This window comes from Linepithema humile, chromosome 4, assembly GCF_040581485.1.
Source record: "Linepithema humile isolate Giens D197 chromosome 4, Lhum_UNIL_v1.0, whole genome shotgun sequence".
NCBI lineage: Eukaryota > Metazoa > Arthropoda > Insecta > Hymenoptera > Formicidae > Linepithema > Linepithema humile.
In genome coordinates this window covers 21,498,043-21,521,949 of record NC_090131.1, presented here as the reverse complement: position 1 = coordinate 21,521,949, position 23,907 = coordinate 21,498,043, and the positions used below count along the sequence as shown (strand labels likewise).

The 23,907-nt window shown below is 29.7% G+C and overlaps 3 protein-coding genes across 8 annotated transcripts; 1 reads left to right on the top strand and 2 right to left on the bottom strand.

Moving 5' to 3' along the window:
- The first annotated feature begins 1,410 nt into the window (after positions 1–1,410).
- LOC105672189 (transmembrane protein 230) lies at positions 1,411–5,609 on the top strand. 3 transcript variants are annotated; one of them, XM_067352882.1, is made up of 5 exons: positions 1,411–1,618; positions 2,620–2,868; positions 3,418–3,530; positions 3,680–3,802; positions 4,632–5,609. In XM_067352882.1, the coding sequence occupies exons 3-5, from the start codon at positions 3,438–3,440 to the stop codon at positions 4,767–4,769; spliced, it is 354 nt and encodes a 117-aa protein (XP_067208983.1). In that variant the 5' UTR covers positions 1,411–1,618; positions 2,620–2,868; positions 3,418–3,437; the 3' UTR covers positions 4,770–5,609. The 3 variants fall into 3 exon arrangements, with proteins under 3 accessions (XP_067208983.1, XP_012222373.1, XP_012222375.1); XM_012366950.2 differs by lacking the exon at positions 2,620–2,868; XM_012366952.2 differs by lacking the exons at positions 1,411–1,618; positions 2,620–2,868 and adding an exon at positions 2,892–2,915.
- LOC105672270 (uncharacterized protein MAL13P1.336-like) lies at positions 5,378–13,476 on the bottom strand. Of its 4 annotated transcripts, none has more exons than XM_067352845.1 (12): positions 12,955–13,476; positions 11,850–12,668; positions 11,550–11,771; positions 10,102–11,446; positions 9,540–9,924; positions 8,687–9,440; positions 8,368–8,610; positions 7,597–7,815; positions 7,031–7,213; positions 6,668–6,885; positions 6,373–6,528; positions 5,378–6,212 (listed from the first exon to the last, which is right to left on the bottom strand). In XM_067352845.1, exons 2-12 carry the CDS (start codon positions 12,442–12,444, stop codon positions 6,003–6,005), a joined length of 4,530 nt encoding a protein of 1,509 aa, XP_067208946.1. In that variant the 5' UTR covers positions 12,445–12,668; positions 12,955–13,476; the 3' UTR covers positions 5,378–6,002. The 4 variants fall into 4 exon arrangements, with proteins under 4 accessions (XP_067208946.1, XP_067208948.1, XP_067208947.1 ...); XM_067352847.1 differs by lacking the exon at positions 12,955–13,476 and having other exon boundaries at positions 11,550–11,660; positions 11,746–11,771; positions 11,850–11,948; XM_067352846.1 differs by lacking the exons at positions 5,378–6,212; positions 6,373–6,528; positions 6,668–6,885 and having other exon boundaries at positions 6,943–7,213; positions 12,955–13,475.
- A 2,783-nt stretch (positions 13,477–16,259) lies between these two features.
- On the bottom strand, positions 16,260–23,387 carry LOC105672098 (dentin sialophosphoprotein-like). Its single transcript, XM_067353903.1, has 5 exons — positions 23,373–23,387; positions 22,974–23,097; positions 22,379–22,690; positions 17,457–21,967; positions 16,260–16,574 (listed from the first exon to the last, which is right to left on the bottom strand). The coding sequence occupies exons 1-5, from the start codon at positions 23,385–23,387 to the stop codon at positions 16,260–16,262; spliced, it is 5,277 nt and encodes a 1,758-aa protein (XP_067210004.1).
- Between the last annotated feature and the right edge of the window lie 520 nt (positions 23,388–23,907).

Genomic DNA, 23,907 nt, shown 5'->3' with positions numbered 1-23,907 from the left:
AAATTTTCGCTAATAATACGTTATTGTCACAAGTAAAATTGAGTCACATAAATTACTACAAACAATAGAAACACTAAAATTTGTATTCTTTTGATATTTTATCTTCAAAACTTTTTAATTGGTTTTTATTATTAAGTTGAGTAAAATAAAAGCTGTTTATATATATAATATATGTTGCATTAGCGAAGAGAATATTGTGTGAATATTTATATGAAGACAAAACTATAATAAATTGACTTAGCAATTAGTGCAATACTCTGTATAAACTCCGCAGAATAATTTGACTTATATCGTGCTATTATATTTATAATTCGGTGTGCTTATATCCTCATGTAAATCCTTGTGCCACAATCTTAATTGAGCAATTTGCTCATAAAGCGAAAATAAGGCCAAAAGGCTTCGTAAATTTCTGCAATAACGTAGCAGTGCTATTTCAAGAACGATATTGCGCGCGTATCTAAAATAATATTGATATGTGTTACATTTATCAATCAAATCATCTTTTTATATATAACTGAAGAGGGACGTTTGTCATTTGCACCCACCATCTCTCCTACGACTTTTTTCCCTTAGTTGCTCTGGTTACTACCGTAACTTGTTAACGCAAGACAGTAAGCGTATAAAAGGCAACGCGCGTTATACACGTAAGATCGTGCGGTGCAACGTTATTGTTTCACAAAATACGGCCGGAAGAAATTCATTTTACGGTGCAGAGTCACGAAACGTTAAAGAATATGGTATCTTGGAAACATTATCTGATTTTCTAACTCTGTGATTTAGCGGTGATACGGAAAACATATTACACGACCATAATGTGTCTTGCTTTTTTTAAAGATACTTGCTCATGTACTATGTAATCAGATTTGCCGTATAAAATTGAGTGAATTTATTCTATATTAAGTTCTAAATTTGGCTTTACTTGTTATGAACTTGACTTTACCTGTGATTTATTTGTTCTATACGCCTCGTTTCTCATTTAAAGTTTAATGTGAAAGTAGTAAGAAGTGACAACTCAATTTAAATAGCTAAGCGCTATTAATCCTTAACTGGAATCTGCCACCCCACTGCCACGCTTCATTACTTACGCTTACTTCTATTGTACTCTTCTGATATTTTGTATTTTGCAAATTTTTAAATTTCATATATTTTATCTTTCATATAACAATAATAGTTCTAATAATTTTTTTAGCGGAATTATTTTATCAAATTAAATTCAATTAAAAAAACGATATAGTAGTATATTTTTATTACAATAATTGAAAAAAAAATGCCAGTAATACCAGTTAAGGATTCACACTAACAACGAGGAACAAATATTGCCATATCATTCTCAATTTTATTGATAATTTTCGTTGACATTTATCGTCGACATATGTGCTCAGCATTTACTGCGCATCGTGGGGTGTGATTCACCCTCGCATCCCCTCCATCCTGGCACAGCACTGTCATCGGCGTCACGACACACAGGGAAAGGCACAGCCTCCTGTATTCTCCCAGATCGATTCGTCTCACTGACAAACAGAATCGCTAAAAAGTCTAGCGAGTTAGAGCTTGCTATGTCAACGAGCAGCACGTGCAACGTCGATCGCTATGTCAGGCTATCGTGGATCCATATTCGGTATGAGTAAACGCGATCAGTTATCAATTTGTACACGACGACTATAACCTCAAGCCTCATTTCTGTTAGTGAGTGATATTGTGCTAAACGGCGTTTCTGTGATCATATTTCTAATCTATAGCCGAATCTACCTGAGCAATTCTTGATAAGTGTCCGCAATATCGACGAAAAGTTGTATAACGTTATTGTGTATGCTGTACTTACATACGTTATTTGTCTGATATCTGTGATCGATTCTTTGCCTTGGAAGGATAATACGTGTTCTATTCTTGTTCTATTCCGGTGAATCACAGGGTGCTTTTGGTTCTTATAAAATGAATTTATTTCGGGCATTTATATTTAAAGTAACACTTATTCCAGTTTCTTATCGATTGTCAATTTATTTCTACGAAAGTAATAATCGTGCCCGTAAATAATATAATCAGATATTACTCTGACGTAATGTATATAGTTAATAAAATAAATCATTAGAATCGAGAATAGAAAATTTTGCAAAAACTCAGTCTGAAAGAGTGTATTTGATAATCAAATTAACGCTCTGAGTAACATTAATAAAAATCAATTTTATTTGAATATAATATATAACAGGTAAAAGTATATACAATACACTCAAATTAAAAAAAAGAAAAAAACATTTTTGATGAAACAAACAAGTTGCAAGAAAATTCAAATTTTTATATACAGTATTTAACAAAAATATAATATCTAGCCCTCCATAATTTTCTAATTATAAAAATATACTAATTGTAAAAAGTAAGTCTTGATTTTTACGCAACGCATATTAATCGCAATTAACAATAGAGATTTATATATTTTTTATTATATTAATCATTTGGAAATAACTGAAGCTCACTAATTAGTTAGCGAATTTGTACCTTAAATGTCATTTTTCTCGATTTGTTATTTAATTTTCTGTTTTGTATTTGTTGAGATTTTCTTCCGATTATTTTTCTGTATGTAATTCCCGCCTGATTTTTAGTAGTTACACTTTTACTGTATAGGTAGCAGTGGTGAACAGGGAATATAGTAACACCATCTTCGAGTGGCTCGTCAAACAAAACTTATTGCTGACGCATAACTTTGTTGTCGTGTAAATGATAGCAATAGTAAAAAGAGAAAAAGTCATAAGCGTCATATATACATTTGACATAAACTATTTGGAATTTTTTTACTTACACAGTGTATAATTTTACCTGCTGGAAGTATGATTAATGTTCAACACACCAACATGAGTGTCACGAGATAATTTGGTAATAGTATGCTTATTATTTATCTGTCAATATAACAGATAAGATATGTAAGTAAAGAAATCCTGTACTCATGGACGTTACATTAAAATTTTAAAAAGAAAATACACCAAAAATCTAATTAATGTTAGTTTTTTAAATATGACATTTAATTATTGTGCAACTAATTTTGTAAGTTTGTTTTCTATGTGATGTAAAAACTATATTAATGATTATGTAGTTATATTTTATTTAATAATGTACTCTAATATGCTTCAGATTAATGATAATTTTATTATTTTCAAGCTATAAACTTAATTACACTTGAGCAAAAAGCATAACATATATTAATATATTAAAATTAACATAATATAGGTATCATCTTAATATTTCTATGTACATGTGCTGATATCTTTATGTGCATAGAATTGACAGTTAACATATCTAACTTTCAGGAAATATAATTACACATATATAAAATTCAATATATGATATATTTAGAGTGATATAGATAGGATCATATGTAACAATATCACTTTCAACAAATGAGATTAATAAATATTCTTCTTCCAGATTATATCCATAAAGCGAGTATGTGCAGAAAGAAAGTTCGAAGTGACACACAATTCGACAACGTGGATTACACACAACTTAGAGAAACCGATAATGGTTTCTTTGATTCACAAGTAAATAAACAGTATAATTTTTTTTAAATGTGTTATTTATATTATATTTCTTAATAAGAACTTTTAATTATTTATTCTTAAATATATTAATATTTTATTGATTATAAAATATATATTTAACATAATTAAGAGAGATAATTCTTTGATAGTTTGTAAGTCCACCAGTAAAGATACCATGGAAGGCTATTACATTAGCTGCCCTTCTATTTGTTGGAGGAGCTGTTATGCTTATTATGGGAAGTTTGATCGTGAGCGGACACATTGATTCAAAAGTAAGATTTATTTTATTCTTCTCTTTAAAAAGGACAACTAGTCCTTGTCCTGTAACTAGTATATCTTGGTAATGTCAAAGTTCATTGTTACCACTTTTCCACAATGTACATTAATGTTAAAACATACATTTTATTCATTTTTATGCTTTAGAATCTTATATCTATCATTTTGATAGGCTTAGAACTTTACAGCGATGCATTGAAATCTTTTATTCTAGAATTCTAGACTATTTCTTTGTTTAAAATATAAAATTTTAGTACACTGCAGTAACGAAAATGTAAATTCTAAAGTTTTAACCTAACCTAACTAACCAATGTTATGATATAACATTATAAGGGATAAAAATGTATAAAATGTATATTTTAACATTTTAAATCTTTTCTTTCTTTAAAATATAAGATCTTAGTGCATTGCAGTAAAGTTCTATGTCTGCCAAATGATACAATATTCTAAAGCATAAAAGTGAATGTATATTAATGTTAAAGTATACATTTTATTCGTTTTTATGTCTTATATTATAACATTTGGTAAATCTAGAACTTTAGAATGTATATTTTCTTTACTACGATGCATTAAAATCTTATATTTTAAAGAAAAAAATGATCCAGAATATTAAAATGTATATTTTATTCAATTTTAAGTACTGGTATTTTATACTATAAAATTTAGAAAGCTTAGCATTTTAAAATTTTATATTGTCTTTTGTAGGCAAGTAAGCAAGTATAAAATAATTTTGTTTCAAAATTAAAAATATGGAAATATATGAAATGATGATTTTAATACCTGCCAAAGTTATATATTGTAAAAAAAATATTTTTTATGTTGCAGTATTCAGATCGGATGTGGCCAGTGATAATCTTAGGGGCCTTGATGTTTATACCAGGGGCTTACCATATGAGGGTAGTTATTTTAGCATATCAGAAAGTACCTGGTTATTCTTTTGATGATATACCTGAGTTTGATTGAATATTATGTATGTATGCACATAGTACTTATTTATTAGTTCTAATCTTTATTGTATTGAAAAATTAATTTAGTAATAAGAAATTTTTTATTCATCCATGATGATGAAAATTTGCATATAAAAGAATTGAGAAATTACACGTATGGAAATGTAAAGAAAATTGCTTTTTTCTCTTACATACAACATTTACATGTTTATTTAAATACGAATCCTTCTTGAGAAACTGTCATGTAGATTACATAACAATAATATAATATCTATTTAATGACTATTTTATAAAATATTTTAAATTTAAATATAAAGATTTTCATATATATAAGCATTTTATATAATTAAAACAGAGAAAAGAATTTCTCCGACTATGATCATGACTATGATTATGATCATGTTTCTCTCTTTTCAAAATATCTATTTTGCATTTAAAAACAAATATCTGTATCAGAAGCCTATAATGGATGTTTAATTATTAGGAATATAATAAAAATATTTTCAAGATAACTTTATTTGTACTTAAAAAAAAAGAGCTGTGATTGTACATTTATAACAATATCAAAATATGTGTATTCACTATAAAATATTGAAATTATATAATGTTTATGTATTTATGCTATTATTTTAGACCTAGTAAATGTGCACTGTCGATGTAAATTATCACGCATACAAAAATTTTTTAGTTTAAATACAGTATTTATATATTTGTTTATTATTATGCATATTTTGTATAATTTTCATAGAGAGTAAATGAATAATTATAACTTTCTGGATCAAAATTAATGTATAAAATTACATGTTACAATATAACATTTATGTCCTTGTATGAAATAAAATGAATAAAGTTACAATTAATGCGTCTGTAATAAAAAATAAAAATTAATAGAAGAAATTATGTACCTACAACTTAATGAATTTAACACAATTCATATATAACTATATAAAAAACTAATATAGAGAAACAAAAAGTTATTTTATAAAAATTGCATAGTATTAAAAGATAAATCAAAAAATTATTTCAAAAAGTTGTAAGTAAAATAAAATCTTCACGTAATAATTTCTAAATATTTTATCTGTATCAATTTGCATAAACAAAAATTTTTTAACTATAAAATTAATGTAAATTCAAATGTATTTATAAAATATGAACGTAAAATAAATTTAATTTATTTCTCAATTGGAAATTTAAAAAAATAGGGATTGCTTTTTTAATCTGTTAGATTGCATTGCTTAAAAGTTTAATTCTAACAATGCTCTGACTTCAAATAATTTATAAGACTTGTGCTTTGTAATCTATGTATTCTACCTTGACTACCATTACGCATTAATAATATAGGTGGATCAAATCGTTTTTTTAAAACTTTTGCCACCAATGCCTTTGTATTTATAATAGCTTTCTTATTGTAACAGTTCTGCGAGTCGGCGCAAGAAAATTGTTCATTCGTTGATTTTATCTGTAAATTAATGACAAGATATGAAATAATACAAAACATAAAATAGAAAAAATGCTACTGATATATACATACATGACATGTGTGGATGTCAGATATGTATAAAACGCTCTGAATTTAATTTTGTTCTTTAAGAACAATTTTATGTTTAGTGAATGCTTACCTCTAAGATAAGGTATACTTTTATTTGATAAGGTTTAGCAAACTCAATCGCAGGTCCAAAATTCATTAAAAGTTTTTTTACCAATTGCAGGAATATAAGATACACTTCTTCTTCTGTTAAGTCAGTACTTATAGTGACATATATTACTGGCCACAACTATATTGAATGTATATAATGAATACATTATATATATAAAAAATAATTTAAAACTTATTTAAAGTTATTTAAAGAAATACACTTTTCATGAATTGATTAGATATGAAACTATAAATAAAATAAAATAATATAATTTTACCTTTACTGCTGAATAGATACCTATACCTTCTGCATAATTATAGATCTGTTTGGCTAACGCTTCGTTTATGTGAACTAATGTTGAAATTAGTGCACGACACGTTATTATACTTAATGCAAAATTATATTTAAGTATTAAGTTGCTCATTTCTGTGATCAAAGTCGTGTTCATTTTTGATAAAGATAATATTATTAATTTGGTCACGTAACGGGATAAGTCTAAAAATAGTAAAATAATTCTTTATTCTTATGTTATTGAGAGTATAATATAGCATATATATATATTATAGTTATAAATATATAATAAAGCAAATGATAAAATAATAAACTACAAAAATATGTACGTATAAAAATTTTATCTTACCTATTGGATAATACTGACTGGATTGATCTTTAAGCAAAAATTGAAAAAGAAAGAAGGCGTGTTCAAAACATTCATTACAAAATGAATCCAGGAGAATGTACATTATTTTGTTTCTTACAAGTTCATCGTTAATAGTGCTTTTAACATGCCACTTAGCACGACTCGTACATATAATGTTTTTGTCTGTAAATATTAATATAGAAAAATAAATAATTTATTAATACAATTAGTTAATAAGATTTATTATTAGTTAAAAAGTTAATAAGAATTAAATATTAAAATAATAATTTAGGATATAACTGCTATACTTTTTTATAACTTTTTACTACTTTACTTTTATTACTTTTTTATAACAAATCTTATTGTCTTAATAAATCAATAGTATTCGTTAAAGATTAAAACTTACGTTCAATATGGAAAAAATATAAGTATTAAGAATTTATATATCTTATATTTTAGTTTTTCTTGTTAAGATATTTTCCTGTGTTTATATATATATATATATATGTATATATTAAAATTTGTAAAGAAAATAGAATTAAAAAATGTATATAAGATAAACTCACATTTGAGTAAATCAAATGCTTCTATAGTCTTCTTGTTACCTAAATAAACCTCAGCCGATAGCAGAAAAAATTCTGCGTTATGCAATAAATCATATATATTAAGTGATGGAATCAATGAGAGTGCAAGTCCCCAGGCCTCCTTATTTATTAAACTGACCAGTATATTTAATCCTATGTTAAACAAGGTTTCACTTAGAATGCCGCAGGTGCCTGTTTGGACTGAAATGTCCAAAATTAATTAGGTAAGACTATATAAATAAGAATTGTAGTCTAAAGTTTATTTATCATGGTTTTTATTTACTTTATTGTAATACATGATACATAAAAAGTACGTCTAATGACTATACCATAAAATATTAAACTAATAAAGAATCCTTTTATAGTTTATGCATTATTTAAAAAAATCGTGTATTGTGTAATGTTAATAAATCAAAATGTAAAAAATTTTTAATTTATCTCAAGTATAAAATCATAATGTTTGTGTATGTAATTTTTATATATTTATATATGTAATTTTTCTACTTAGAATCTACAAGATAATACATACGAATTGCAGTAGCTTATAATTAATCGCATCTCTATATGTGTGCAGTATTAATAGTTGAATTTATAGATATAAAAGTTGAATATTTTTATTGTAACCATCAATGTGATCATCAAAATAAAAGAGGGAATAAAGTAAAAAAATATTGCGACGTAAAAGACTTATATTAACGTACATATATTCTATATATTTTAATTAGTGTACTTTAGTATTAATATATTTATTACCTGTACGACGTATGATGTTTGCTACGTGATATTCTGAATGCTTTATTTCTGTTCGAAATATATTACAACACGACTGAATAAAAAAGTGGTTTTCATCTTCTTTCTCTTTGTAACTTTTTAAGATATCAATAACGTAATCATAATCTTTATGTGCAAGTCCCTTTTTTAATCTTTCTAAATCCATATAAAACTTCCAGAGACGTTCATGATCTCTGTATATGGATCGTGGATCGGGTAAATTATCTAAAACAGAAAAAGACGTATGTAATAGCAATATAAATGTCTCATAAAAATTAATAAAAATATATAGAATTATTACCAATACGTTGTATCATATAAGATGTATTTACATCACTACTTGTGACAGCAATGATATCGTATTTTTTTGGAGTTTCCACTTGTAATAAAGTTTCATCTGCGTTTGAATCTGGAGAAGCAATATTCTCCGCTGCTGAATTTTCTCCAAAATTTTGAATTAATGGTAAAGGAGAATTCTTCATAGTTTTCTTAGTCAAATTTTTGAAACATTCTACTAAATGTTTATCTAATGCTGACATTAATGTAGGATGAAGTTTGTCTATTAAGATATCATTAACATCTTGAATATTCATTAAGTTTTCATAGGTTATGCATTCCTTTAATATCTTCTCGATAGTATGTTTAGTTGGTTGGAAACTTGGTTGTAAAATTAAAACTTTTACTGTGTTCCAATATTCACCAACTTTTACATGCTCATCTACACAACTCAATATATTATTGATTTTTTCCGCACTTTTAACAGGCATGTATTCCACTAACCTTTTCACAATTGTTTTTAATGATACTTCTCTATTTAATAATTCCATGACAATATGGCGTATACATTTTATTGACAATGTAAAGTTTTCCCTTTTCAAATTGTAATCACATAGCATTGTATATATCATTAAAATCTGCTCCACAGATAATTTTGTTAATGATGTTATATACATTTGTTCACAAAAAAAATTAAAATTTGTAGCTGATACATTTTGTAATGTTTCGAAAATTGTTCTGGGTTCATTTAAACAAATTCCTTTAATAAGATACTGGAACTAAAATTAATTTAATTAAAACACAACATAAGTAACTACATAAAATGACCAGGAAAAAAGACAATATAATAGATTAATATATATGATATTTATACTTACATTGTGATTAAATTTACACAACGGCCAGCAACATATACCATTTCTCAATGTTGAAAAGCAATATCCATTGACAACTGATTTAACTTTATCATATGTTTGATCAATGTTTCCAATTATAGGTGGTGTAACTTTTGTTGCAATTCTAGGTATATAATTTGTACACAAAGTTTTTTCCCACTTATTAGACAGTTCTTTTGCTTCACTAGATTTACTCATTTCTGCATTATTTTCTATATCATTTCTGCATTTTGCATACTCTTGATTAAACTCACATTTATTCTGCTTTACATATTTATCAAAACTATTTGCACTCATTTTGTATGGTTCATTGGAATCTAGAGATTTATGTGGCTCGTTTTTCTTATGTGAAATTGGATCTTCAGATCTGTAAAAATAATTAAATTTGCACAATATATATGTGTAATTATTATTCTAATAACTCAAATTAATATTCAAAAAATTACAAATACAACTACAATTACAATTTTAGAAATTAAGTTGATAATATATAATATCATTATATATTATCAAACTCTGTCAGATTTTTTTAGTCTATACTTACAGACTTTCATCAAATGATTCATCTGTAAAAAGAAAAATGCAATCACCATCCTCTCCATTATCAATGTCATTTATATGTTGTTCTTTAGTATTTTTATTCATGGTTTTTTCTGTGTTTTGTATCATGTTAGGCGAATTATGTGAATCATGATGTGAATTCACTTGGGTATTATTTTCCTCTTCACAGCAAGTTTCGTTAAGAGTTGGTTCTTTCTCAACAGAGAGTTTTTTGTGATATTCTTTGGTTTGCTCTTTTGTCATAATTGTATCATTCTTATTTTCTACATTTATTTGCTCAACCAACTCTGTACTGTCTTTATTATTACATTCTCTTTCAAATGTAAGCTCCTGAATGTTAGTTCTTTTTGATCTCTTTAAATTCAATTGGTTACGTAAGTCATTGTCTTGCTTACAATTAAGTTCTTCATCTTTGGATACAATATTTGGTTGTGCTGTTGCAATCATATCAGTATTTATAAGGTCATTGCATTGTTGATTTATTGGCTTAATCAATGTTCCATTATATTCCATCCAACTATTTCTATTTAATTTCTTTTTTTGATTGCAGTTAAAATCTGCATCTTCTTCTGCGGTACGTTTTAGATTTTTATTTACAGCTCTCTCTTTCCTAATAAGGTTTAATTTGGTATCAATTTGGTTTACATTGGTATCACAATTTTCATTTTTATTCATAAGATTTGAAGTATTCTTGTTTAATGTGTCTTCATTATAATTTATTTCTGTGCTACAACTGCCTTGTGATTTGCTCTCAAGTATTTCATCAGTAGATAAGCCACTTGATTGTTTTTGGCACGAAACAAAGTTTTCATATATTACTGTCTTTTCATTATCAGCATCAAACATGTCTACATCACTACAAGTGCTCTTCTTTGATTTCTTCAAAGAATTTAAGTTATGGTGATTAATAATTTTGTTACAAAGTCCATTATTTTTATCTTCTTCATTCATATTATTGTTAAGTGTTAATAAAGAGTCTGATGGTTTTAAAATATTGATAAAAGCACTATTTTGTGAGCTGATGTTTGTTTTATTTTTATTAATAATTTTTATTGTTCCTTTTGGTAAAATATTGTTTCCAATTATTTTTGGTACTGTACTATTTACAGTTGTAGTTTTATTTTTTGAATTTGTTTTTGCTTTTTGCTGATTTTGTTGTGTTTTGTTTTGTTCATCCTTATCATTGCATGTAGGTGAAACATTATTAGAAAGATATAAATTTTTCGATTTTGCATCTCCATTAATGTTTTCATTAGCTTTGGTTAATGTATTCATATATTTATAAATTTTATTGCTTAACTCCGTGTTAACTACACTTAAGGATACATCTAAAATATTAAATTAAAATATTTTTGAAAAAGTTTAATATTAGATTATCTTTTTTTCATGAAATTACTATATAGACATAAGAGATCAATAACATATACATACCTTTCTTGTTTTGCTTCTTTTTGGATTGTTTTTGTCTTACTACATGATTTGTTTCATTGGTAACATCAGTTGGGTGTAAATTGTTGTTGCACTCCATATGTGTGATAGATTCTGTAAATATTCCTTCCATCTTTCTATTATAATTAACAAAAGTTAAGTTTCTCTTATCCAAACAATTTGTATCATCAGGACCCACCTTAACTGATTCCACACTTGTATCCCCTATTTTGTAACAAATAAGTTCATAAAATAAGACTATGGGTATTATACTACACAATAAAATAATATAAATAAATTTACCATTTGCCACATCTGATTCATCACAATATAGGATTTTCTTACAAGTTAATCTACTTTTTTTCTTCTTAGTTGATGTCTCAATATTGCAACATTCATGACTACAATATGTAGATATATCAGAACTTTTACTATTTTTAATAGCAAATAATTCATTGCTGCTGTTACTTATTACTCGTTGCTTTCGTCTTCCACGTTTTGGTTGAATTGTTTCACACTGGTCTGATGACGATGACTCTTGGTTTGTTTCTAAATCCACTTGAGTTTTATTATTCCGATTTCTTCCTCCAATGTTCCTTTGAGTTCTCTTTTTGAAGTGACTTCTTGTCAATATATAATTTTCTTTCTCTACAGTATTTTGTTTCTGTACTTTTTCTTTTAACTGTATATTATTAGACCGTTTAGATGTATTAACACATGATGATGATGATGGTTTTAACAGTTTTAGTGGCTTTCTTAATAAATGCCCACGATAAATTTGTGGAATTAATTCTGGATTTAAAATAATATCATGTAGTACAACTGTACAGATAGGAAGATGTTTTAATATTTTAAATTTTTCGTTATTTAGGCTTTGTGTTGCTTTCATATGTTCCATTTTGTTCTATTAATTAGTAATACATATACTGAATGTTTAATGTTGTTTAAAAATCAGTTTTAAAATAATTCTCTCGTTGTAAACATTAATAAAATTTCTCATAGTCTTATTTTGAAGACATATGTTCTCAGGAAAATTTATAATGTACAATAAAGTCCTCTGCTTTATCACACATTGTAATTGAATTGTGTAAAAATATTATAGATATACATAAATTATGGAACCTATAAAAATATTATAAATTTTTAATAACACAACATTCATGTGGTTGCAATAATGTGAAATGTGTAGTAACCTTACATGCAGACATCATATGAAAGAAACTACACGGTGTTTGGTATAAAAAATAATATATCAAATATCAGATTATAACAAAAAACAAGAAACTATCTCAACATACTCTTCATGATCATTTCTGTATTAATAAACTGATATTTTCATCCTGTAGTTTCTCACACGTTACAATTCTACACGTTACTGACAATCGTGTTAGCAATATTAGTTACTTACATGTGTCATTTTTACCAAAAAACATATGTATATGTATGCCATATATGTGTATTTCTTCCTTGACTAAATATTACGTGAAAATTCGTAATTTATGCCATCAATTGCAAAGTACACGCAGGCACACAAGAGAGTATATAAAAACCTTGCAATCACCGCGAAAACATTTAACTAACTACTTCGAGAATCGCAAGCGCTAATATCGATATACGACACTAACGCCACTAACCTGATCAAACTAAATGCTGCTGTAGGAATATTTATCGGCAGCTATCGGTATCAGAATCCCTTGCGCACTCTTGACGCTGTTGACTAAGGCCTCTTACACACTGTCGACTAACAATAAGTTGTCGGCGACTTGGTCGCCGAGAGACTAGAAACAAAGGCTGGTCGCGACGGCTAGCGGCTATGTAATCGCTATAAATTCCAATATGCTCAGTGGTCACCGACGACCGAGTCGCCGGTAACTAGTCGACAGTGCACAAAGGACCTTAGATAAGAGTGGAAAATGAGACCAGTAATAAGTTGACGTTGGGAATAAGAACAATTATGTTGAAACATACACCAAAAAGTTGCTCTTTAATTACTTCTTCGATATCCGTAAGTGCTCCATTTAATTAATTAATATCAATAATGCTATTACAAAAATGCTATTACGAAAATAGTCACAAATTTTTACTTACAAGGGAATCTCGCGAATCCGAAAATTCTAATTTTGATGAAACTTTACACACATGTAGGGGAGGTCAGTAGATGAATTAAAAAAATTTTCAGTTGCTGCCCAAAAATGGTTTTAAGAGGTAAACCACCTCTTATATGTAAAATGGCTTTTTGCTTTTCACGATATATCTCGAAAATTATTCGAGATATCAAAAAATGTTTTATACAAAAATTTTATAGTAAGAACACCTCTATTTAACCACCTTAACAAAATTAAAAAAAATTATTTTTTTTAAATATTTAATTTTAAAATAATTAATGTGGTTAAATAGAGGTGTCCTTAGTGTATAAAGTTTCATTGTAAGAGAACATCTATGATGATATTCTCTGATACAAGAGCTTTTTTCTTCTTTTTGCGGAGGAGGGAAAATCTTTGAAAGACACCCTAGGGCCCTTGCCCCAAGATAGTGCAGGATTCGACATACACAAAGTGCAATGTGCACACCGTCTACCTACTAAAATCCCCCCCCCCCCTCCCCCCATGCTGTTACCCCCTGGCTTTAATGGGATAGACCCTGGAATACTTGTGGCACTATTTTGAGATCCATTATCCATATGACCTACCACATTATATGTGTTGACAGCGTTCTCTATAATGTATAAAGATATTCATTACAAGCATTAGTAATAATATGTATAAGAATATTTATAACAAACATCGTAATTAGATCGTAATCTAGATAAAAATCTTTTACTTACCGTTGTGGATTTTTTTGTTGCATATTATCCGCAAGGAGGACCTTTGACCAGAGATGTTATATAACTACAATTTCTAGAACTTTTATATATATTTTATTTTCTTCCAAATTTGAAGTTCTTCTTTGTTACAAGTTCCTGTCTTACAGCTAAGTCCCGATATGTAGGTGTATCCCAAATATTAAAGTATCAGATAGTTTCTAAGTTATTGAATTCGGAACTCAAAGTGACATACGTCCGCACTCTTTCAAAGATTTGTTACAACTCACTGTCGTGGTCTCGCGACGGCGTTTTTATACTTGTTAGAATTTAGATAGAGAGGATGTCTAGCAACAGCCCCGGTTCTCCAAAATTGCAATCATTTGCAATTTTGAAGGTCTTTTTGACCGGACTTTGTTCGTGTCTATGCTGCACGATTCTTCGATAACTCGTATGAGCTGGAAATGCTGGACTAAATCGTCAGCGCTTTTATCTTTCGGATCTCTTATTAGAATGTTCCGGAAGAATATAATATTTTATTAGATAAAAATATTGGTTGTGATTTTCTGGATCCACAATATTACGAACAATTCCTATATTTCAGAATATTTACAATCATGATATTCCTCAAAGAAATGTTGCATACAAAAATATTTCTTGCACCAGGAACAACATATAGCAGCTGCGCCACATATGGAACAGCATGGTATTCCTTGTGTACCTTTTCCGGAGAAACAAAAATCTATTGGATTCAAACTGTGGTGGCCGTTCTTCGATGTAGCCACTTTTAAAACAGGCATATTTGAAAAGATTATGGAATTGTGATGAGAACACATTGTTCCTGGTGCAAGGAATATTTTTATATGCAACATTTTTTTATGAATATCATGACTGTAAATACTATGAAATATAGAAATTGTTCGTAAGTAATCGATTTTTATCTAGATATAATTACAATAATGTTTGTTATAAATATTCTTATACATATTATTACAATACTAATGCTTGTAAATATCTTTATAGATTATAGGGAACGTTGTCAACACATGGTGCGGTAGGTCATATGAATAATGGATCTTGAAGTAGTGCCACAAGTATTCCAGGGTCTATCCCATTAAGGTCGGGGGGTAACAGCAGGGGGGAGGGTTTAGCAGGTAGATGGCATGCACATTGCACTTGGTGTATGTTAAATCCTGCATGGGGCACGAGCCTCAGGATGTCTCGAAGATTTTCCCCTCCTTCGCAAAGAAAAGAAAACAATACACTTTTGTTGCATATATGTAATAATTTTGGTAATAATTTAGTGCAATTACGGTAATTCCATATATAAGATTTAAACTAAAAAAATATTTCAATAAACACTGATTAAGTTTTGTTCAAATTATTATATACTTTAATGTTATTATTGTTCATAGTATTATATGTCCATTGTAGTGAAGAAGATATATATATATATATATATATAAAAAAATAATAAATTAAGAAGTACCTTCTTTTATTTACATATATATTCATATATATTGTAAAAATTTTTATCATTTCTTTATGATCCGCGGCTATTGGCGTACATAGTAATTTTTGATATAAAATTTTCTCTGTGTATGACTTTCTACTGTATATAATCCTTTTTACTCAGAATCTCCGAAAGCTGACAAAGCGGGAATAGGAAGGAAACAGTTTCATTGTTGTTAATCAATAATAATTCTTTATAACAATCTTTTTTAATATAATATATAATAATTTTGCTTCATAATACCCATTGGAAGCATTAAAGTTTATAAAATATTATTTTGGAAACATATTAACAATAACCATTTGTCAAATTGAACGATGATTTATATTATTATGTATATTAATAAACATGCAAAAATGCTAGATTTTATACGATATTCTATTCTTTATACGATTAACGATTAATTTTTTTCCAGATAAGGTAGTTTTGGACGAACATAAAACATCTTTTGATGGCTAATATACAATCCTTTGGAAAATGCAGATTGTCCATTATCTTTTTTATTATTATCTCTCCATTTGCATCCTGAGTGATATTTACTGCGTTCGCAACGTCGTGAACTGCATGAATATATCTTTCCATGTGGACATTTAAAGAGATATCCTTGAAGTACACCACGTAAATCACGTTTGCATTTGTAGTATACATTTGAACAGCCTTTACTATAAGGAAAATGACCTTCTCCTGGACATAATTTCCTTGTGGAAACATGTAGCTGAAAATAAAAATTAATCATAAGTACAATTTACAGGTAAGACAATAATAATTTTATAAATGTTTTTACAAGAAATTGCAATATCATAATTATTGCAAATTGAATGATGCATTAATAGATACAATGATATGTGTGAAATTTATATCAATCAATACTTGACAGTTGTAATTAGAAGATTCTTACTTTTCCTCCAATATATTCTAGACCATTGATTGAAATAGTCTCAATAAATAATAAAACTATCAAAAGTTTTGGTAGTATTATTTATTTTATTTTTTTAATGAAGCTTTGAATCAAAATATATTTAAATTCAAAGTTTTAAAAGAATGAAATACTTTTCAATGGACATTAGAGAACATATATATGTGTACTTTATTATTAATAAGTAAAAAGAAAAAATTTATGGTGTAAGAAACAAGGAAAAGTTCTATCCAAATAATTTTATAAAGTTAAACATAATTTCTAAATTCTCAGTTAAATTCTTTTTTAATATTAATAATTTTAATAATAATTAGAAAAGTGTGCTAATCAGAAATCACAATGACAAAATTATCTAAATGTATTTAAACTTAATGTATGAAAATTTGAAGACAAGAAGAATCAAAACAAATCTGCAAACTTTCACACAATCATCTTTAAATATTGCAACTATAATATATACTATACATATTTTTTACATTTTATCAAATAATAAATAATACTATAATTTTTAAATGTTTTTGTACATTTTAGGTTTGAAAATGTTTATCCAGTAGATTTTTTACTGGTATTAAGACCTTTTTTCAGTATTTAATTGGTTACTTTGACATTCTTCAGCTTTGTTCTTTCATCTTCAAATGTTTATATGTATTGATAATAAAATAATGTATATTTTATACTCACGATTGATTTTGGCATATCTGTAGTTGAAGAATCAAATCTCTTACAACTATTATGCCCACAAAGGATTTTACGAATATCCTTCACGCATCGTATTTTCTTATCATCAAAAATCCTGTCTTCAGGGCACATAAATACAACAATTTTACCATTTATACTATTTGTCATAGTACATTGATAGAAAAGATTGCAGTATTTCGGATGACGTCGGAAACCAGTAGGACAAACAAGAAGAATTTGATCTCCAGTCAAATTTCCAATAGGACAAATGAATTCCGTAGGAGTAGTTGACTTAGTCGAAAGTTCGGTAGAGGTTGGAAAGTCAGTAGTAGTTTGTTTTCCATTTTTGTCGGTTTCATTATTTTTTTCAGGTATATTTCCCTCTTTACTTTTGCATGATAACCGTTTAACAGCCCATGCAAAATTACAACTTGTCTTATCTTCATCCCATATCATTCCAGGTGGACACACAAATTCGAACTTATTGAAGGTATTGGATTCCAATTTAACGCATCTATAATACTTTGCACAATCATGAAGATCTGGAAAAAAACCAGGAGAAGTACACTCTGAAACAGGTTTATCCGAATCATTCTTATTTCCATCTGGACAATGTGGAACTTGTGTAGTTATATCTTTGACATCTTCACTGCTTTGGCCTTCCTCTTTACTTCTCGATTTATCTTCCGTAGGAATCTGCGGCGTTGATCCTTGATTTTCGCAGCTCTCACTGTTTTGGTTGCCTTCTTCGCTTCCAGATTGATTTTCTGTAGGAATCTGCGGCGTCGTCCCTCTGTCCTCGCGACTCTCACTGCTTTGACTATCCTCTTTACTTCTGGATTGATTTTCTGTTGAAATTTGTGGTGTACTTACTTTATTCTCGCGGCTTTCACCGCTCTGATTATTCTCTTTGCTCCCAGATTGGCCTTCGGTAGGAATCTGTGGCGTTGATCCTTGATTTTCGCGGCTCTCACTACTCTGACTATCCTCTTTGCTTCCGGATTGACCTTCGGTAGGAATCGGCGGCGTTGATCCTGGATTTTCGCGGCTCTCACTGCTCTGATTGCCTTCTTTGCTTCCAGATTCACGTTCGGTAGGAACTTGCGGGGATGTTCCTTGATTTTCGCCGATCTCATTGCTCCGACTATCCTCTTTGCTTCCGGATTGACCTTCGGTAGAAATCTGTGGCGTTGATCCTGGATTTTCGCGGCTCTCACTGCTCTGATTGCCTTCTTTGCTTCCAGATTCACGTTCCGTAGGAACTTGCGGGGATGTTCCTTGATTTTCGCGGCTCTCATTGCTCTGATTATCCTCTTTGCTTCCGGACTGACCTTCGGTAGGAATCTGTGGCGTTGATCCTGGATTTTCACTGCTTTCACTGCTCTGATTGCCTTCTTTGCTTCCAGATTCACGTTCCGTAGGAACTTGCGGGGATGTTCCTTGATTTTCGCCATTCTCATTGCTCTGACTATCCTCTTTGCTTCCGGATTGACCTTCGGTAGGAATCTGTGGCGTTGATCCTTGATTTTCGCGGCTCTCACTGCTCTGATTGCCTTCTTTGCTTCCAGATTCACGTTCGGTAGGAACTTGCGGGGATGTTCCTTGATTTTCGCCGTTCTCATTGCTCCGACTATCCTCTTTGCTTCCGGATTGACCTTCGGTAGGAATCTGTGGCGTTGATCCTTGATTTTCGCGGCTCTCATTGCTCTGATTGCCTTCTTTGCTTCCAGATTCACGTTCCGTAGGAACTTGCGGGGATGTTCCTTGATTTTCGCGGCTCTCATTGCTCTGATTATCCTCTTTACTTCCGGACTGACCTTCGGTAGGAATCTGTGGCGTTGATCCTGGATTTTCACTGCTCTCACTGCTCTGATTGCCTTCTTTGCTTCCAGATTCACGTTCGGTAGGAACTTGCGGGGATGTTCCTTGATTTTCGCCGTTCTCATTGCTCCGACTATCCTCTTTGCTTCCGGATTGACCTTCGGTAGGAATCTGTGGCGTTGATCCTGGATTTTCGCTGCTCTCACTGCTCTGATTGCCTTCTTTGCTTCCAGATTCACGTTCCGTAGGAACTTGCGGGGATGTTCCTTGATTTTCGCTGTTCTCATTGCTCCGACTATTCTCTTTGCTTCCGGATTGACCTTCGGTAGGAATCTGTGGCGTTGATCCTGGATTTTCGCGGCTCTCACTGCTCTGATTGCCTTCTTTGCTTCCAGATTCACGTTCCATAGGAACTTGCGGGGATGTTCCTTGATTTTCGCCGTTCTCATTGCTCCGACTATCCTCTTTGCTTCCGGATTGACCTTCGGTAGGAATCTGTGGCGTTGATCCTGGATTTTCGCGGCTCTCACTGCTCTGATTGCCTTCTTTGCTTTCAGATTCACGTTCCGTAGGAACTTGCGGGGATGTTCCTTGATTTTCGCGGCTCTCATTGCTTTGATTATCCTCTTTGCTTCCGGACTGACCTTCGGTAGGAATCTGTGGCGTTGATCCTGGATTTTCGCGGCTCTCACTGCTCTGGCTTTCTTCTTCGCTTCTTGAATGTTTTTTTGTTGTGGTATGATGTGTGGTAATTGTTTGAGTTGTACTTTCTATTTCCTTTTTGGTTGTCGGTTTTGGTCTTTTTGTTTGACGTTCTTCACTACTACTGCTACTACTTCCACTACTATTTTTATTTTTTTCTTTATGCTTTTTATCTTTCTGGTGTTCTTTTTTATTTTCTTTTTTCTTGCTCTTATTATCTTCGTTGCTGTTAGATTGACTTTCCGTAGAAATCTGTGGCTTCTCCAATTCTTCTGTGCTTTCACTGCCCTGGCTTTCTTCTTCGCTTCTTGAATGTTTTTTCGTTGTGGTATGATGTGTGGTAATTGTTTGAGTTGTGCTTTCTATTTCCTTTTTGGTTGTCGGTTTTGGTCTTTTTGTTTGACGTTCTTTACTACTACTGCTACTACTTTCACTACTATTTTTATTTTTATCTTTATGCTTTTTATCTTTCTGGTGCTCTTTTTTATTTTCTTTTTTCTTGCTCTTATTATCTTCGTTGCTGCTGGATTGACTTTCTGTAGAAATCTGTGGCTTCTCTAATTCTTCTGTGCTTTCACTGCCCTGGCTTTCTTCTTCGCTTCTTGAATGTTTTTTTGTTGTGGTATGATGTGTGGTAATTGTTTGAGTTGTGCTTTCTATTTCCTTTTTGGTTGTCGGTTTTGGTCTTTTTGTTTGACGTTCTTTACTACTACTGCTATTACTTTCACTACTATTTTTATTTTTATCTTTATGCTTTTTATCTTTCTGGTGCTCTTTTTTATTTTCTTTTTTCTTGCTCTTATTATCTTCGTTGCTGCTGGATTGACTTTCTGTAGAAATCTGTGGCTTCTCCAATTCTTCTGTGCTTTCACTACCCTGGCTTTCTTCTTCGCTTCTTGAATGTTTTTTCGTTGTGGTATGATGTGTGGTAATTGTTTGAGTTGTGCTTTCTATTTCCTTTTTGGTTGTCGGTTTTGGTCTTTTTGTTTGACGTTCTTTACTACTACTGCTACTACTTTCACTACTATTTTTATTTTTATCTTTATGCTTTTTATCTTTCTGGTGCTCTTTTTTATTTTCTTTTTTCTTGCTCTTATTATCTTCGTTGCTGCTAGATTGACTTTCCGTAGAAATTTGTGGCTTCTCTAATTCTTCGGTGCTTTCACTGCTCTGACTTTCTTCTTCGCTTCTTGAATGTTTTTTCGTTGTGGTATGATTTGGGGTAATTGTTTGAGTTGTGCTTTCTATTTCCTTTTTGGTTGTCGGTTTTGGTCTTTTCGTTTGACGTTCTTCACTACTACTACTACTTCCACTACTATTTTTATTTTTTTCTTTATGCTTTTTATCTTTCTGGTGTTTTTTTTTATTTTCTTTTTTCTTGCTCTTATTATCTTCGTTGCTGCTAGATTGACTTTCTGTAGAAATCTGTGGCTTCTCCAATTCTTCGGTGCTTTCACTGCTCCGGCTTTCTTCTTCGCTACTTGAATGTTTTTTCGTTGTGGTATGATGTGTGGTAATTGTTTGAGTTGTGCTTTCTATTTCCTTTTTGGTTGTCGGTTTTGGTCTTTTTGTTTGACGTTCTTCACTACTATTGCTACTACTTTCGCTACTATTTTTTTTTTTTTCTTTATGTTTTTTATCTTTTTGGTGCTCTTTTTTATTTTCTTTTTTCTTGCTCTTATTATCTTCGTTGCTGCTGGATTGACTTTCTGTAGAAATCTGTGACTTCTCCAATTCTTCAGTGCTTTCACTGCTTTGGCTTTCCTCTTTGCTTCTTGAATGTTTTTTCGTTGTGGTGTGATGTGTGGTAATTGTTTGAGTTGTGCTTTCTATATCTCTGTTGGTTTCTTTTTTCGTTGTCGGTTTTGGTGTTTTTTTGTGATGTTCTTCACTGTTACTATTACTTTGCGAACTTTCACTTCTGTGTCTGTTTCTTTCTTTTCGTCTCTGGTTTTCTTTATGTCTTCGATTTGAATCTGCAAGAAATATTACTTTTTAAATATTTTTTATTTTAATTAATTATTTGTGATGAATCATAAATTATCTTAATTGTTTCATGGTTTTTTTAGTACTACTGTTTAATTAAAATAATTTTTTTTGTGTTGTCTTATTTTTTCATGTTTTTATTGAATTTTAATAGTGTTCATATCTTATTTATTTTTCTAACAATTTAAATTAATAATATTTTGATAAATTTATAATTTTTTTAATATTTTTTAATTTGCATAATAAAAGCTTGTATAATTATCAAAGGAATTAATGTAATTCTGTTCTGTTATCGTTGTTCTGTTATTCATTCGGAGGTGCTTAAAATTCTGTTAAGTGTTAAAAATTTGATACTTCCGATGTTTCTGTCTGTATTTCTGTCTGTGTTTCTGTTGTTTTATGTAGTGAATCATTACCTGTACTGTCTTGCTCCTTTGATCGCGGATAGTCACTGCATTCTGCCCTTCCACTTTTTTGGGGTTGCGTGCAGGTACTACTTGCATACGAGAAAACTTCACCGCTCTTGCATTTGTGAACATATTGACGAAAGTTTTGATGGCGACTGTTGTTTTCAACCTTTACACATTCATAATACTTTCTACAATCGTATACATCAGCGTAGAAACCTGGTTTCACACATTCGTATCGGCCATTTGATTGTTGAGAATACTGCGGTTTTCGAAAACGTGCATACAATGGTCCGAGAACATTATTATCAACTTGAGTTTCTATAAAACAAAAATTGAAATAGTAAAAAATAAAGGATTTTATTTATTATTGTCATAATTATCATATAATATATCAATGAAGTTGATATTCTATTAGTGGAGGCAGCGCAATATATACATGTACGCGCGCGCGTGCATATCTTTCTATATATTATTATTCAATCTAAAATCGTAGTACAATATAAAGAAAACGTTAAGCTAGTAACTTAAAGGGACAATCATTATCAATTTATGTCATTCTATGTTTTTCAAAAGTTATGGAATAGAATCTGTAATAGTTTACCATTTTTAATGTTATAGAGTTTCCGTCGAAGGCTTAAATTTTCTGAACTAAGATCACCGTGAGAAAAGGCTAAAAATGCGATTAGAAGACCAATAATCTTCAGCATTATAGGAATCCAGTTCATCTGTAAGTGAAAGATTTATATAATATTTTACCACTTTATATGGTGGAAAAACATTGCTATCTATTTAAAGAACTGAATACTAGTTTATACATCAATTTTAATTTTTTAAATATAAAACAATAATAATAATAATATATATTAAATTTAAAAAAATATGAAATTATAAAATTTAAAAAATTGTATAAGATAATATCCTTAAATAAGATATAATTATTTATTCACTTAAAGCAAACTGAAGAGAATTATCGAAATTAAAATGCCAAAACTTTATTTACCTCGTTGTCAAGCATTTGATGACTGCATAGTAGCGAAATAACCGATGATCACGATCTGTATCCTATGAGATTCCACAGAGTTGTGGAAAAATTACGCGTGTAGGATTTTAATATATATATATATATATATATATATATATATAGATATATATGATTGTTAATTTGATCCACGTATATGATAAAGCAATAACAAATTTCGAATTGTTTCCAATTGAGTGCAATTGAAAGCACAATTTACGTGTATTTATGATTGTGTACTGACTGGTCGATAAAGCTTTACAGATGATTCTGATATTAAGCGATGGGATTGTGATAAATCTGGCAAAAAATACTAAGGAAGATGTTTTTTGTATTTTTATAAAACAAGGAAAAGGAGTTATAGCTTTGTAAAAGAATACTTTTTAATATATTTATTATTAATTTATATATATATATATAATATATTTATTGTATAATATATATGTATATAATATATTTATTGTTAGTTTCAGATTACAATTAATATCCGTTTATTCTTTAAGACTACATTTGCAAT